This window comes from Panthera onca, chromosome B4 (genome assembly GCF_046562875.1).
Source record: "Panthera onca isolate mPanOnc1 chromosome B4, mPanOnc1 haplotype 2, whole genome shotgun sequence".
Lineage (NCBI taxonomy): Eukaryota > Metazoa > Chordata > Mammalia > Carnivora > Felidae > Panthera > Panthera onca.
Window position 1 is genome coordinate 60,514,881 of NC_138345.1, and position 14,261 is coordinate 60,529,141.

The 14,261-nt window shown below is 40.4% G+C and overlaps 1 protein-coding gene across 15 annotated transcripts in view; it reads left to right on the forward strand.

Moving 5' to 3' along the window:
* The window catches only part of PPFIBP1 (PPFIB scaffold protein 1), a 171,795-nt gene that overhangs the window by 113,598 nt on the left and 43,936 nt on the right, over positions 1-14,261 (forward strand). For all 15 annotated transcript variants that reach the window (XM_078449970.1, XM_078449973.2, XM_078449976.1 and 12 more), the window contains 3 exons: positions 1,105-1,310; positions 12,240-12,326; positions 13,506-13,619. In XM_078449970.1, the coding sequence (XP_078306096.1) occupies positions 1,105-1,310; positions 12,240-12,326; positions 13,506-13,619 (407 nt within the window). The remainder of the gene's footprint in view (positions 1-1,104; positions 1,311-12,239; positions 12,327-13,505; positions 13,620-14,261) is intronic.

Below are 14,261 nucleotides of genomic sequence, written 5' to 3' on the forward strand. Positions count from 1 at the left end.
TCCTCAATTTATATTTTTCTGGATTCTCTCCTCAGCCTTACATGGTTCTGGAGGAGATTGATTCAGAGGGTTATGTGAAGCATTTAGCAGTGGGCCTAGGATATCAATGGTTACCATTATTGTGGTTCAACGCAGGTTTGGGTCCAAATCATTTGGTCCAGTATTAAGCAATGTTGGTGGGATGGACTAACTGAAAGAGAATTCCTCTCCCTACCGTTAGAATTGATCAAGCTGTATAGCCACTGGAGAGAGAATTTACACATTGGTTCACAGTTTTCTTCCAATTAGAAGACCTTTAGATTAATATGGTGATAGCCTAAATATAGTAATTATTGATACTTAAGTATAAAGCTAGTATGTATAGTTGATAGACCAGGAAATAAAAATCAAAGAGATGAAGAGGATATATATGCATGCTTTCAGAATGGGCTGTGGGTTCATTATGTGGTTTTTAAGTAGTAGAGTGCTTTCCCTTGTAAGTAATAGGAAACAAAAATGGCTGTAAAACTTTTTTAAGCTGATATTAGCAAGAGTATTTGATGTTAGGCTGCAAACAAAATCATGGGAGAAAATGTTTATACACACAGGCTCATGCATTTATACACAAATGTATATATGTAATTCATTGAACTCCCCCAAAGTTTAAATTCTGGTAAATTAACTGGGAGCTGGCCCTGTTACATTTGACATTATGCTATGCAATTTCCACCTCAATGTGCAACTTCTCTGCAGGGAATTTCAAGACTTTGGGAAACTTAAAATTTGTATTTTCAGCTGATCTGCTACCTTCTTAGCAGAAGGTACCTTATTTCCATGAGGTCAGCACATCCTTCACCAAAGCCCATCACATTCTTACCATACTACCCGATTGGCCTCTCTATTAGGTATTTGATGATTGATATTTACCATCAATTATATGGTTTTATTTTTGTACCAAGAATCTATGACTTGGAAAGATTTTCATGACTGAATTATTTTCTTTTTCTTGTTGCTTGTTTTGATTATTCCTCACTGTGGCCTGACTTGCTTTGGTCTATTATCTAAATCCTGTTTAGATAAATCCTGTTGCTCTCTGTGATTTTTTTTTTTTTTTTTTTAACCTAGGTTCTAAGGCCTTGGAATATTCCAATGGAATTTTTGATTGCCAGTCTCCCACCTCCCCGTTCATGGGAAGCCTGCGAGCTCTGCACCTTGTAGAAGACCTGCGTGGGTTGTTAGAGATGATGGACACAGATGAGAAGGAAGGTTTGAGGTGCCAGATCCCAGATTCAACAGCAGAAACACTCGTCGAATGGCTTCAGAGTCAAATGGTAGGTGTCTGCACATTACAAATCCCATGCTGTGAGTCTTTTGTTGCTTATTTCAAAATTTAGAACATAAAATAGTGGATTCGAACACGAAAAAAAAAAAGTATAGGGCAGCAGGTTTGCTGTGATTTTATCCCTTAATGGATCCTAATTCTCTTTAAGGGTAATTTTTTAAAAAGTACTGTTAGTGTACATTTCACGGGTCCCAGGAGTTCACCTCCTGATTTTGCCCATAAATGTGGGCTAGCTTTCAAATTTTGCTTGGATGACGTGCTGTGGCCTAAAACAAAGAGTCCTATAAGGGAAAGAACCTTGCGCGTGATAGATGCTTTCTCAGTAATAATGGGAAGTTCACTGTTAAAGGACCCAGTAGCAGTTCTAAATAGGAAGTAGGGTGCATAGACGCCTCCAAAAGCAGCGGAGCTCTGTAGCAGTATTTGATATGAAGTGCCATCTAGTGGTGTGTGGTGGTCATTTCAGTGCCTGTGCTCGAGTTAAACTGTAGAATTGGACTTTAAATGATGCTCTTATTCATTTGAACAATGAGGCCTCTTTCTAGACATCCGTCTCAAAAGCTGGTGGTGTGGCCAACGTGCCCTTTCCCTGAACACAATGGTAAATACCATGGTGTTAATATGTGTTGAACAAATACAACCTAAAGAATGTCGCTAAAAATACTCAAAGGAGAAGACAGGAAATGTGTTCATTTTGTAGGTTATACACTTAAAAGTGGTAAAAATGATACATTTTATGTGTGTATTGTACTACAACCAAAAATAAAAACATTAATAGGGTGATAAAATTGGGGGTTGGATGGTATTTTGGCATTTACAGATGCTGGTGCTGGAGACCACATATCTGAATTTTTATTTTGGCTCTGACCCTTAGAAGCTTGTATGATTTGGGGCAATTTTTTTTAAGCTGTTTGTGTCAGTTTCCTCATTTGTAAAATGAGGGAATGATAGTTTCTGCCACATAGGGTTGTGAGTCCCTTGAATTAATTTATGAGTGCTTGTCAGTGAACCTGGTGGATGATTAGTCAAAAACGGTAATACCGCAGAGTGGATTGTAGGGAGTAGAGGGAAAACCACAGGGTCCCTTTGCAAAGAGGCCAAGAGAGGGTTGGCTCCAATTACTAGGGGAGTTAGGTTACACATTACTCATACATAATTCACTTTTTGGGGGGGGGGGGCGGGGAGAGGGATAGAGAGAGTGAGTGAGTGAGTGAGAGGGGGAGGGGCAGAGAGAAGCAGGCAGAAGCTGCAGCAGGCTCAAGGCTCTGAGCTGTCAGCACAGAGCCTGATGTGGGGCTCGATCTCATGAATGGTAAGATCCTGACCTGAGCCAAAGTTGGATGCTTAACCGACTGAGCCACCCAGGCACTCCTGTGGTTCACTTTTTTGACAGAAGTACAGACATCTCTCTGACAGAAGTACAGACTGTGGAGAAGCTTCCACAATATTTTAGAAGCACTTATTACTGGTTACGTAATTAAGATTTCATTTAGGTTTAGTGATAGCCAACTTGGGAGTCCACATACTGAAGAGTAATACTTATCTTCTTAGTGCAACTGGGCATTGGCATTTCTAATTATTACTTTGTCTGGGCCAGGGAGATCCCCTGGTTTCCTGTAGGATGCTGGTTATTCCTTCTCTGCTAATTTCTACCACCTATTTAATTGTTTCATATGATCAGAAGCTGGATAAGAAAAAAGAGAAAATAGTAACACTAGTAGTTTGTTACTGATGAAGGGATATTAAATCCATAAGAATGAATTTGCTTCAAGAAGATAGCTATAGCTGTAGCCTTCTAAACATGAATAATTTTCTTTTAAGACTCAGAAGTTCCTCTCTGTGGTAAAAAACAAATCTATTGAATATGCCATGTTTGTTCAATTACTGAGGTAGAATTCTCTGTTTTGATTGTGAAATACTATCATGTTAATACAAATATTGATGGAGAATTACATGCTTTATCAAGCTCCAAGTTTAAGAGGGCAGACAGAAAAAATATGTCGAACTGTTTGAGCCAAGCAATTAGTTTCTGTTTACTTTAGGTCTAACTCAGTGAGTTGCCGAGAGAATTCTTATAGTGCTTTCTCCAGTAGACACAGTTGAGGATCGTGACCTTGATCAGGTCATGCAGTCCCAAAAGTGTCCGGTTATTTGACAGTTTTAATAGGAGGCATTCTCAAAATCAGCAGAAATTACAAAAATGTAGTTTTCAACAAAGCTAGTGAAAATGTGGCTGGCAGAACTCCAAGTCAGGCGTCATGGCCCATGAGATAAGTAAGGAGAAGTGCACTGCTTCTGACCTGAGAAATCACCACAGTACGTTTCTGTCTTAATCCTACATTTTAAAAAAGGCAGTATTAATTCTGAGTGTACCTTTTAAGAAAATTTGTGTAACTGGTTTCAGAAAAATAGAAACACTCGTGGGGGTATCTGGGTGGCTCAGTCGTTTAAGGCTCTGACTCTTGGTTTCAGCTCAGGTCATGATCTCCTAGTTTCGTGAGTTTCGAGCCCCACGTTGGTCTCTGTGCTGGAGGTGGTATGGAGCCTGCTTGGGATTTTCTCCCTCTTTCTCTCTCTCTCTCTCTCTCTCTCTCTCTCTCTCTCTCTCTGCCCTTCCCCCACTCACACTGTTTCTGTCTCAAAATGAATTAAAAAAAAATAAAAGAAGTAAATAAAAACACACATTATTTAAAGAGTTCAGATGTGGGGCATGTTCTGTCCAGGGCTGCTGGCTATTCTCCCCAGGTCCCTGATGCTCAGCTCCGTGACCCATTGCAACACTGCCATCCTTGGATCCCCCGCTGCTCTCTGGCCAGCTTCTCTTCTCATGTGTGCCTCTGGGGGATGTTTTTTCAAGCCTTGGTAAACAAGGTACATTCAGATTGTATTCGGTACGTGGTCACAATTCTCTGAGTTATGCAGCATCTCGCTGAGACATCCTAGCTAAAGTTAAAGCTGCTCTTCCCCTCTGGTACCAGGCTTCTGATAAACTCCCATGAAAAGTGTCCACAGGCACAGGAAAGCAAGTGGACCGAGTCAGCAGAATTCTTGAAGGAAGCCAGTGCAGTGTGATAAGTGAGAGATGCACTTTGAATGAAAACCCTGGCCACCAATGTTGGTTAGGATTGAATGGAAAGAGACTTGTCTGTTATTTCATGAAAGTGAGCAAAGAAAGAGGAAGTGGCAAGGAAAATAGGGACAGTATTTTTTCTTCATCTCATGTTAGCCCTTCTCAAAGTAGAAGATTCTCTTGCTGTATCTGCATCTGGTCACATAGCTGGCTTTCAGCAAATGTTGAATAAATGAATGAATGATGTTGAATGAATGAATGAATAATTCTCCTACTAGAATAGGAGCTGGGCCTTAGCTCCTAGGCCTTCATCTTCTATTCTTCATCCTTCTGTAACTCAGAGGGCTTTGGCATATTCTTGGTACCGGGATAATGTAGTCTCCACATAAACCCCTCTCCCTACTTTGAGCATAGTGGTGCACATGAAAACAAAGTGAGGAAGGGCCAGTGCCCATCTTCCCTACTCAAGTGAGGTGTCTAAAAGAATCTTTCGGAAGACACTAAAATAATCCATCTCACTCACCCTGTGCTGGCCGTGGCTGCACAAATAAGGAGCTGTGCATGCATTAGCTGCATCATGGGCCAGCCAGTGTATCTTGGCACTTGATATTTTGGCAACAGAGACACCCAGATACTTCAAGGGAGGCTCCCTCCAGATGTTTCTAATGAGAACAGCAGATGAAAGCGCTTGGCATCTGCTGTTCTTGCAAGTATTTGAGATGTAGCTCTGTTTTTGGAGTCGTGGATCTTAGAAGCTGGCCTACCGCTGTGGTTCGTCTCACCCCAGAGCACTGGATTTTGCTCCAGTTGGCTGTCGAGTTAAGAAGATGTTTTGTCTCTGGAAGACAAGTACTGAGAAAATTAAAACGTAGAAGTAAAAGCCGTAGTCTGATTTTTGACCACATCTGCAGTCTTGGAAAGAACAGAGTGTATTCAGGCTTATTCTGAGCTTCTGTCTTTGATGAACTTCCTGACAACACTGAATAAACTGATGTCTTTCCTGGAAGAGGGTCATGATTGGGCTTTTTGGGTGTGATGAAGTGTATATGAGATTGATTTCTCCCTTTGGTTTCCTTTTTGAGCAGAGATGAGATTTTGGAATAGAGGGCTTTCCAAAGAGGTTGTCCTTGTTGCCTTGGCATCGTATTTCCTTTTTAGAGCCACAACAGAATCTTCAGAGGGAAAAATAGATGGAATGTTTCAAGACTGACCAAGTCAGAGGTACAGTAGATAGTAAAAGGGGCACCAGCCAACCAGACGGGATGCTCCAGTGGCCCCGAATGGCAGTGGTGTTGCCCCGAGATAATTACAGCACAAGGATGAAGCCTCACCACCCTCATTCCATCATACTTGGTGAGAGGAAAGGGAGCAGAGTCCTGCAGCCTGGTGGCATGATTTCTAACGTTGTTGATACCATATTCTTTGATTCTATGGTCGGTAGTGTGGGAGATGCTTTCTTGTGCTGTTGAACCCCGGTAAAACGTTGACTGTGATGTTCATGGCTTTCAGGTCTTTCTCAGTCTATTCTACGAGAGTGTCTAGTAGAGAGCAGGCAATGAATGTATGCATGCAGCAGTAGAGAATGTCTGCATGCAACTGATTAGGAGGCATGAGGACCTTGTGTGAGATGTTTCCTTTGGTAGCTGGAGATAACATTTAATTAGAAGAGCTTTAGTGGGCTGTGCCTTCCTTTTTCTTTCTTGATCCTGAATTTTTTTTTAAATGTTTATTTTTGAGTGAGAGAGAGAGAGAGAGGGAGGGAGGGGCAGAAAGAGGGGGACAGAGGATCCGAAGTAGGTTCCAGGCTCTGTACTGACAGCAGAGAGCCTGATACGGGGCTCGAACCCACGAACTGTGAGATGATGACCTGAGCTGAAGTCGACGCTCGACTGAATGAGCCACCTAGGTACTCTTTGATACTGAATTTTTAAAAATGTAATCATGAAATCAAAAACTGTATGGCAGTTTTTAAAACTAATTTTCAAAGTAAGTATGTTGACCTCGATGGATAGTATGTAGATGTTGGAGGGGTGCTGCTGCGTGTGTGTATGTTATAGTACTAGTCTATTTCTTAACATTTGTTGTCCTTATAAAATTGAGCCGATGTTCTTTTCCCCATTTTAATTTAGCTACTCCCCGTTGTGTTTTGGGAATGTTCTATTCAAAATGAATTCTGTGCTACAACGTAAGTAACTATAATTGTGGCAAATCACTACTTGTGTGTTGATTTTGGATTTAGACAGGACAACAGAGCTTAGGAAAGAACAAAGCAAAATGAAGTTTGGGGAGAAAAGGGAGACAACTGTAGACTAATGCAAACCAACAGAACTAAGAAAATCAAAGGAAAACACAGTATGATGCTTTCAGAAAAATAATGGGCAAAATGTTCTTGTCTACTTTGAAATAATACCTGTTGGTACTGTGTGATGAGCATATAAAGTTTCATCATGCTAGTCTCTATTTTTATATATATATATTGAAAATTTTGTATAATAAAACATTTTTTGAAAGGGAGGCACATGAGACAAGATGCTAACATTTATTATATCTTTATACTTGATTGTGTGTATATTTGATAATTAAAAGGAAATTAGGGGTGCCTGGGTGGCTCAGTCAGTTCAGTGTCCGACTCTTGATTTCAGCTCAGATCATGATCTCATGATCTCAGGTCCGTGAGTTTGAGCCCCACATTGGACTCTGAGCCTACAGCACAGGCCTGCTTGGGATTCTCTCTCTGCCCCTCCCCTGCTTGTGCTCTCTTTCTCACTCACTCAAAATAAATAAACTTTTTTAAGAAAGGAAATTAACACTAAAAAGAACTTCTATTTAGGTGGTGATGGGTGAGGTATATTGTGACTCTAATGTTATTTGTAGCACCTGCCATGTGAATTCAGGCAATTCATATTCCCAGGTGTGGTTCCTGACTAACTCTAAGATCTCATAATTCTGTAAGAAATAGAACTTTTCAGACATTTTCCCCTCATCATGCCAGGAAAATCTGGCAAACACCATGAGTTCCTTGATTAAAGTATGCTTATTACAGTCCCGCTGGATCCCCTGCCCTTCCCTCCCGAGTGTCCCACACCCACCTCCACATGCACTGCTAGCTGGATATGGTATTGAAACACCCAAGTTGATTCCAAGTTTGACTTAAACTTTCAGGTGGACTAAATGTAGTCAGTAAAGGGTTGCATCATGAGTTAAAGTAGAAAGAGTTATTCTGAAGGCATCTCTGGGATTTTGAGTAAGGTAATTTGGGCTGGTGTTCAATGCTCTGGATGCCCAATTGACTCAACAGGAGTTTATACTAAATACGTTTTTAATTATATGCTACGATTTTTAATTTTTAAAAAATGTTTTATTATATGCTAACTAATTTGGATGTAAATTTAAAAAAATAAAAAAAATTTAAAGAAATGTTTTATTATTTACTTTTTGAGAGAGAGAGACAGAGCATGAGCAGGGGAGGGGCAGAGAGAGAGGGAGACACCGAATCCAAAGCAGGCTCCAGGCTCTGAGCTGTCAGCACAGAGCCCAATGTGGGGCTCAAACTCATGAACCATGAGATCATGACCTGAGCCAAAGTCAGATGCTTAACTGACTGAGCTACCCAGGTGACCCATGTGCTCATGATTTTATAAGAATCTCGGAAGAATCAAAAGAAATGTACGACATTTTTGCACTGAGGGACCGTTAGGAAGAATAAGTGACCAGCTGTCATAAAATCACTAATAAATTATCCATGGCAGAATATGATGAAAAGCTAAATTGTGAAGGACAAGACCAGACACAGAAGGGAAGCCTGTGGAGGGGGAGAAGAGAATATGGCACAACATAAGGAGGAGGGGGTAGGAATTGGATTGGTAGGAACTTTGAAAGATGGATTTGTAGAGGCAAAAAGGAATGGGGGGGGTGAGTACAGTGGTGGACACAAAGCCTTGGGGTAGATGTTGGAGAAGGAGAATGGAAGATAGTTCATTAAGAGGAAGAAACTGAGAATGGTAAGGATAGAGGTGATCATTGTGAGTCTCGGAGAAGCAGGAAATTAAGGTTCCAAAGTATACGTGGAATAATGAGCTTTTTTAAAAAAAATTTTTAAAAATGTTTATTTTTGAGAGAGAGAGAGAGTGAACACGTGCACGAGTGGGGGAGGGGCAGAGAGAGGGAGAAACAGAATATGAAGCAGGCTCCAGGCTCTGAGCTCTTACCACAGAACCTGACATGGGGCTCAAACCCACAAACCGTGAGATCATGACCTGAGCTGAAGTCAGATGTTTAACCAACTGAGCCACCTAAGTGCCCCAATGATGAGCTTTTAGAAGGAGTTAAGACTCAATTCCCCCAAGATTGGCAGGGGGAAAGAAAGGAAAGATGTTGGAGGCAGTATATACATTATCCTTTGGAGAACACATTACATAAGGGGGTTCATGCAAGATAGTCTCAATTACTAAAGTCCAGTAAAAAGGCTCTGGGAACACCTCCTAAACATGGTAGGAAGAGACAATACAGACTTGAAGTTGACCATGGAGGACATACCAGGTTGTAGGGAAACATGAATGAAAGACTTGCTGAGATGTAAGAAAGCCAAGTTAAAACCAAGCGTTCATTCATCTTTCATTCATCGGATGTTTATCGAACACCCCTCATTGTTCATTCAGCTCATTTGGTTCGTACTCATTGTATGTCAGATGCAAAGACAGACGTACTCACAAAGAATGCAGTTTGTTGGAAGAGAGGGACGTATGTGTAGCCAAGTATAACCTAGTCCATTCAGTATGATGCCTGCTGTGGTGAGGGTTCATCCGGATGTTGTAACTGGCATGTGAGTGAACAGGTAATTCAAGGAAGACTTGACAGACAAAGCTCTAATTGAACTGGACTTTAAAGAATGAGGAAAGGGTGGGAAATACTGTCCATGCAGAAGGAACAGAATTAGTGTGTGAGAGAGCATGCCATGTTTGGCTTTTGAGTGGTCTGGTAGGCAGAGCATGAGAGTCGGAGGGAAAAAAGAGGTGGTAGGATATTTGCCTGATGGAATTTACCTCTAACATTTATAAGGCAAAGGTAACAAAATTGGCAGAAATATAAATAAATGTGTGAACAAAATAGACCTTTACCTACTTGAATAGATCAACACAGGACTTTAAAATTATGCAACTACTCCATTGGTGGCTCTTAACTTTTGCTTCATTTTGCTATAGTGACTTTTAATGTTTTTTTTTTTTTTTTGATTACTCAAGCATTATGAACACTCATAAATATCAGTAGTCTTGAGAAATGTGAGTATGTTCATTGTGAGTCAATTTTTAGTAATTTAATTTTTTTAAGTTTATTTATTTTGAGAGAGAGGGAGGGGGAGAGAGGGAGGAGTGGGAGAGGGGCAGAGAGGGAAAGAGAATCCCAAGCAGTCTCCACTGCCAGTGCAGAGCCTGATGCAGGGCTCAGTCCCACAAACTGGGAGATCATGACCTGAGCCGAAATTAAGAGTCGCTTAACCAACTGAGCCACCCAGGTGCCCCTAGTATTGTGATTTTAAGATAATTTTGTGATACTGATTTTGGAACTTCTCCTTTCCATATCATATGTAGTAGCTTCACAAAACATTTGTAGGACTTGCTATAGAAACACTTCTAATCTTTCTGTAATTTCCTTCAGTCAGAAGGAATAATGACTTTTACTTTTTGTCCTCATTGAACAGAAACCTTTTTTTTTTTTTTTTGTCTATCTAATGAAATGTATCAGTTTATAAAGATTTGCTTGCATGGGGCTTTAAAAGCAGTTGCCTGCTAGTGTTCATAATCAGAACGAGGAATTTAAAGCTATACAGGGCCAGTCTGAGTACTTCCTTAGATTGAGGACATGTATTATATACATCCTGGCTCTTTTCCAAAAAATGTCCTCAAGAAATTACATAAATTTTGGGGCGCCTGAGTGGCTCAGTCACTTAAGCATCTGACTCTTGATTTCGTCTCAGGTCATGATCTTACGGTTCGTGAGATTGAGCCCTGTGTTGGGCTCCTCACTGACAGTATGGAGCCCACCGGGGATTCTCTCTCTCTACCCCCTCTGCCCCTCCCCTGCTCACGTGCATGCACACACGCATGTGCTCTCTCTCTCAAAATAAGTAAACGCTAAGAAAAAAAAAAGTTACATAAATTTCATTTTCACGGTGGTCCCCAGGGTTGAAAGTCTTCCAGGCTATTCCATCTGACTCCTCATAGTACTTGTAATTTAATTCTGGGTCCTTCAGTTTACAATATGAACAAAATTATGCTGTGGTAATTGTGCAGGTATGTGGTCCAGCAGCTGATATTAAAAATTTTATCCATTCTAAATACACATTGTAGGCTTATTAAATTAGCTTCTGATTCTTTAGTTGCCTCATGGGAAATATATCCAGTGCATCTAAGTTTTTAGAAGCAACATCTTGAAATTTCGTTTTTTATGAAAGCTCCCGTGTGTGTGTGTGTGTGTGTGTGTGTGTGTGTGTGTGTGTTCTCCTCAACAGATGGCTTTTGTTATTCCCACAATTTGTACTGGAAACTACATTATTTGGGAAGGTAGAATAATAGTACCAATTAATTCTGGAAAATAATGGATGTCACATTAGCCGGGTCCTGGGTGGTTAGGCTGTAGTTTGTATTTTCTCTGATTCTAAATCTGAAGTTATTTGCTTTTTTGATTGAACTCTGGATGGCCCCATCTAACCAATTTGAGCTCCAGTGGCTTTTCTTTCTGTTGTACTTCAATGAGGAATCAAGAAATTCTATTGGGATTACATATTATATGGTTATGAGGTATTTAAATGAGATAACAAGGGACATACCACATATACTGTATTTCAAAATGACGTTTTTATGTTGTCTGTTGTCTGCAAGCCTTTTCATGTGCCTCTTTAATGACTTTCATATATGAGACTGGTGAGAAAAAAAATGAGACTTGCTTCCCCAATCTATACTTCCTTTGGCATTTATGCCACGCATAAACATATCTGAATCTGATAAGAAAAGACATGGGTGCCAGAGGGAGGGGAAGACAGTGAGCACTAATCTAAGCAGAGCCCTGGGCCAAGTGCTCTGTTTGTAGGATGATGCCCATTTACAGGCTCTGGCAGGAGCTGGGTATCATTGTAGGACCAAGCAATCTCACAAGAAGTTAATGAAGTCAGGATGGAAATTGGTAAGTTGCTGATGAGGATGGCTAGTCAGTGCCGCCTGGGAAAGTCACGGTGGACTGACTGCAAAGCTTGCAGGGGAAGAAAGAAAGGTTTCAAAGACAGAGGGAAGACTAGCCCTGTGATTTGGACATGAGTAGCAGGGAAGAAGCTTGTGTGAGCTGTCCCCGCTGCCTCCCGTGTAAAACAGGCGTTTACAGTCCTGGATTTGGAATTTGGGGGGAGGAGAGGGGAAGAACAGAAGGGTGTCCCAGGACATTCCCACTGTCTCCACCCAGAATTAGTGGCACTGAGCATTTGTGGGGAAATAGGGGTTTTGTGCCTGATCACACACACTTGAAGCTTTGCATGATTTGGGTGTGTATCCACCTGCCAGTAAATATTAGTAGCCACCACCCCTCTTAGGTCATGATTTTCTGCTTGATGAGAAATTGTCTAGTTTGGTGATAATATGCCTAAATGCCTGACATGCCTGTTTTACCTATTTTAAGCTAAATGAACCAAGTTGCAATCTCATATTTTCTGTTAATGACAGCAACAGCTGTGCCCAAGTCCATTCAGGTTCCTTGGATTAAAAACATATGCAATTTTGTTTGCCCACAGCGGTTTAGTTTTAAAGAGAGTCGAGCCTTACATACATTATTTTATTTTGTTTTTTTTTTTTTTTTTTTCAGACAAATGGACACCTGCCTGGGAATGGAGAGGTGTATCAAGAAAGGCTAGCCCGTTTAGAAAATGATAAAGAATCTCTCGTTCTTCAGGCAAGTGATTTTAAAATGTTCTTCTTTCTTCATGATGTATTTACAAAGACCATTTTAAATTGGGATGGTGTATTCAGATGCTTACAGGAGCCAGACTTCTACCAGAAGTAAGTGCATAGGCCATCTGAAGACAACAGGGAGAGGTGGGTACTGTGGGAGAACAGGGTTTGCTTATCTAGTCTAGAATGAGCTAGAATCCGCCTTGGCTCCTCTGACGGCAGGCACGGTGTCATCTAAACTGATTTTCTGATCTGATCTGTCATCTTATTTGATCTGACTTTTTAAATATACAGCAAATATTATAATTTCATATATACTATATATATTCATAAATATGCATATTTCTCATTTGGAATATGTTTAATTTTTCAATTTTAAAAATGATACCATGAGACAAACAAAACATAAAGTGAGTAGTGGAGTCTGGTTTATTAGCCAAATTTGAGTTCTTTTCTTTGTAGTGTTTTAAATGCTTGACAAATATACACACACACACACACACACACACACACACACACATACATGTATACATACGTGTGTGTGTGTGTGTGTGTGTGTGTGTGTGTGTATTTTGGTATTGAGCTAAATGATTTGCAGTGTATTTACTAGGCTGGTGATTGCTGGGGAAAGACTCAGATTTTCAATAACGACTGAAGATAAAAGACTAATCCAGTATCTCCTTATGGATCTTTGAGTTACATCCTAGATTGGAACACATATGTAGACAATGTGATCATGAAAGATCTCATGGAATTTGAGTTCCGTGGATCCTTTTCTTTATTCTTCGTGAAGTACCAAACCTGAATAGTCCTTCTCTTTCAGACATTAACTCCATTGTCTATCTTAATTTCTAGTATTATTTCCCTCTTCCACCCCACCCCCCGAAAAAGATGATTTGTTAACATGCCCTCTCGCATAAAATGAAATGATTTTAACCTATAAATATAAGGTATCGCACATTCCCAATCACCCCAACCTCCTTAAAAATTGGAGTCCTCAGATCAACAAGCATCTGAAGTAGGGGTGTAAAGGACTGCTGTCTTACAAATTGACAGGTTTTTCCTTTACAACCAAATGAGTAGTGACATCATTCCAGTTTTTTTTCTATTTAGAGAAATAAAGTTTGCAGTGGGACCCACATTCTTCCTAATCCATTGCAGTATTTTGCTCTCAATACAGGTAAGTGTGTTAACAGACCAGGTAGAGGCTCAGGGAGAGAAGATTCGAGATTTGGAGTTTTGTCTTGAAGAGCACAGGGAGAAGCTGAACGCCACAGAAGAAATGCTGCAGCAGGTAATGTACAGAAGCTGGCACCAAGGTGCGATTTTCTTGCTCAACTATTTGAAATGCTACATTTACGTGTAGTGTTCACTCTGATGCAGCAGTAAATCTCATGACTCACTTAGACCGGCATAGTTTAAGCAAAAACCTAGAGTAGCGGGGTCTTAAAACTTCACGTAATTACAGTCTGGAATAAAATATTGATAGGATTGTAGATAATTTTAATGTTCTTCTTTATGCTTTCATATGGTTTCCTAACGCCCATCCATGAGCATATAGTGCATGATTAGGAAAAAAGGTAAGTACCTTTAACTGAAAAAAAAAAACAAAAAAACAAAACACCCAAAAAAACCAACTTGTAATTTATGTACACACACACACACACACACACACACACACACACACACAGTGCTCATATTTGAGAGGACCTATAATATGTATAGGGTACACTCTGACACCCTGGAAGGAGACTGTTTTGGTTTGAGTCTTATCTCTGCCATTTCCTTGAGGAGAGTTCTTAATCTCTCTGTTCCTCACCCTCCTTATTTGTTGAATGAGGATAATTCATGAGTTACCTTTAGGAGCTTTTACTTCATAAGGTTGTTTTGAGGATCGAACCACTTAAAACATGTCAGAACGGTGCCTGTTGCTTAG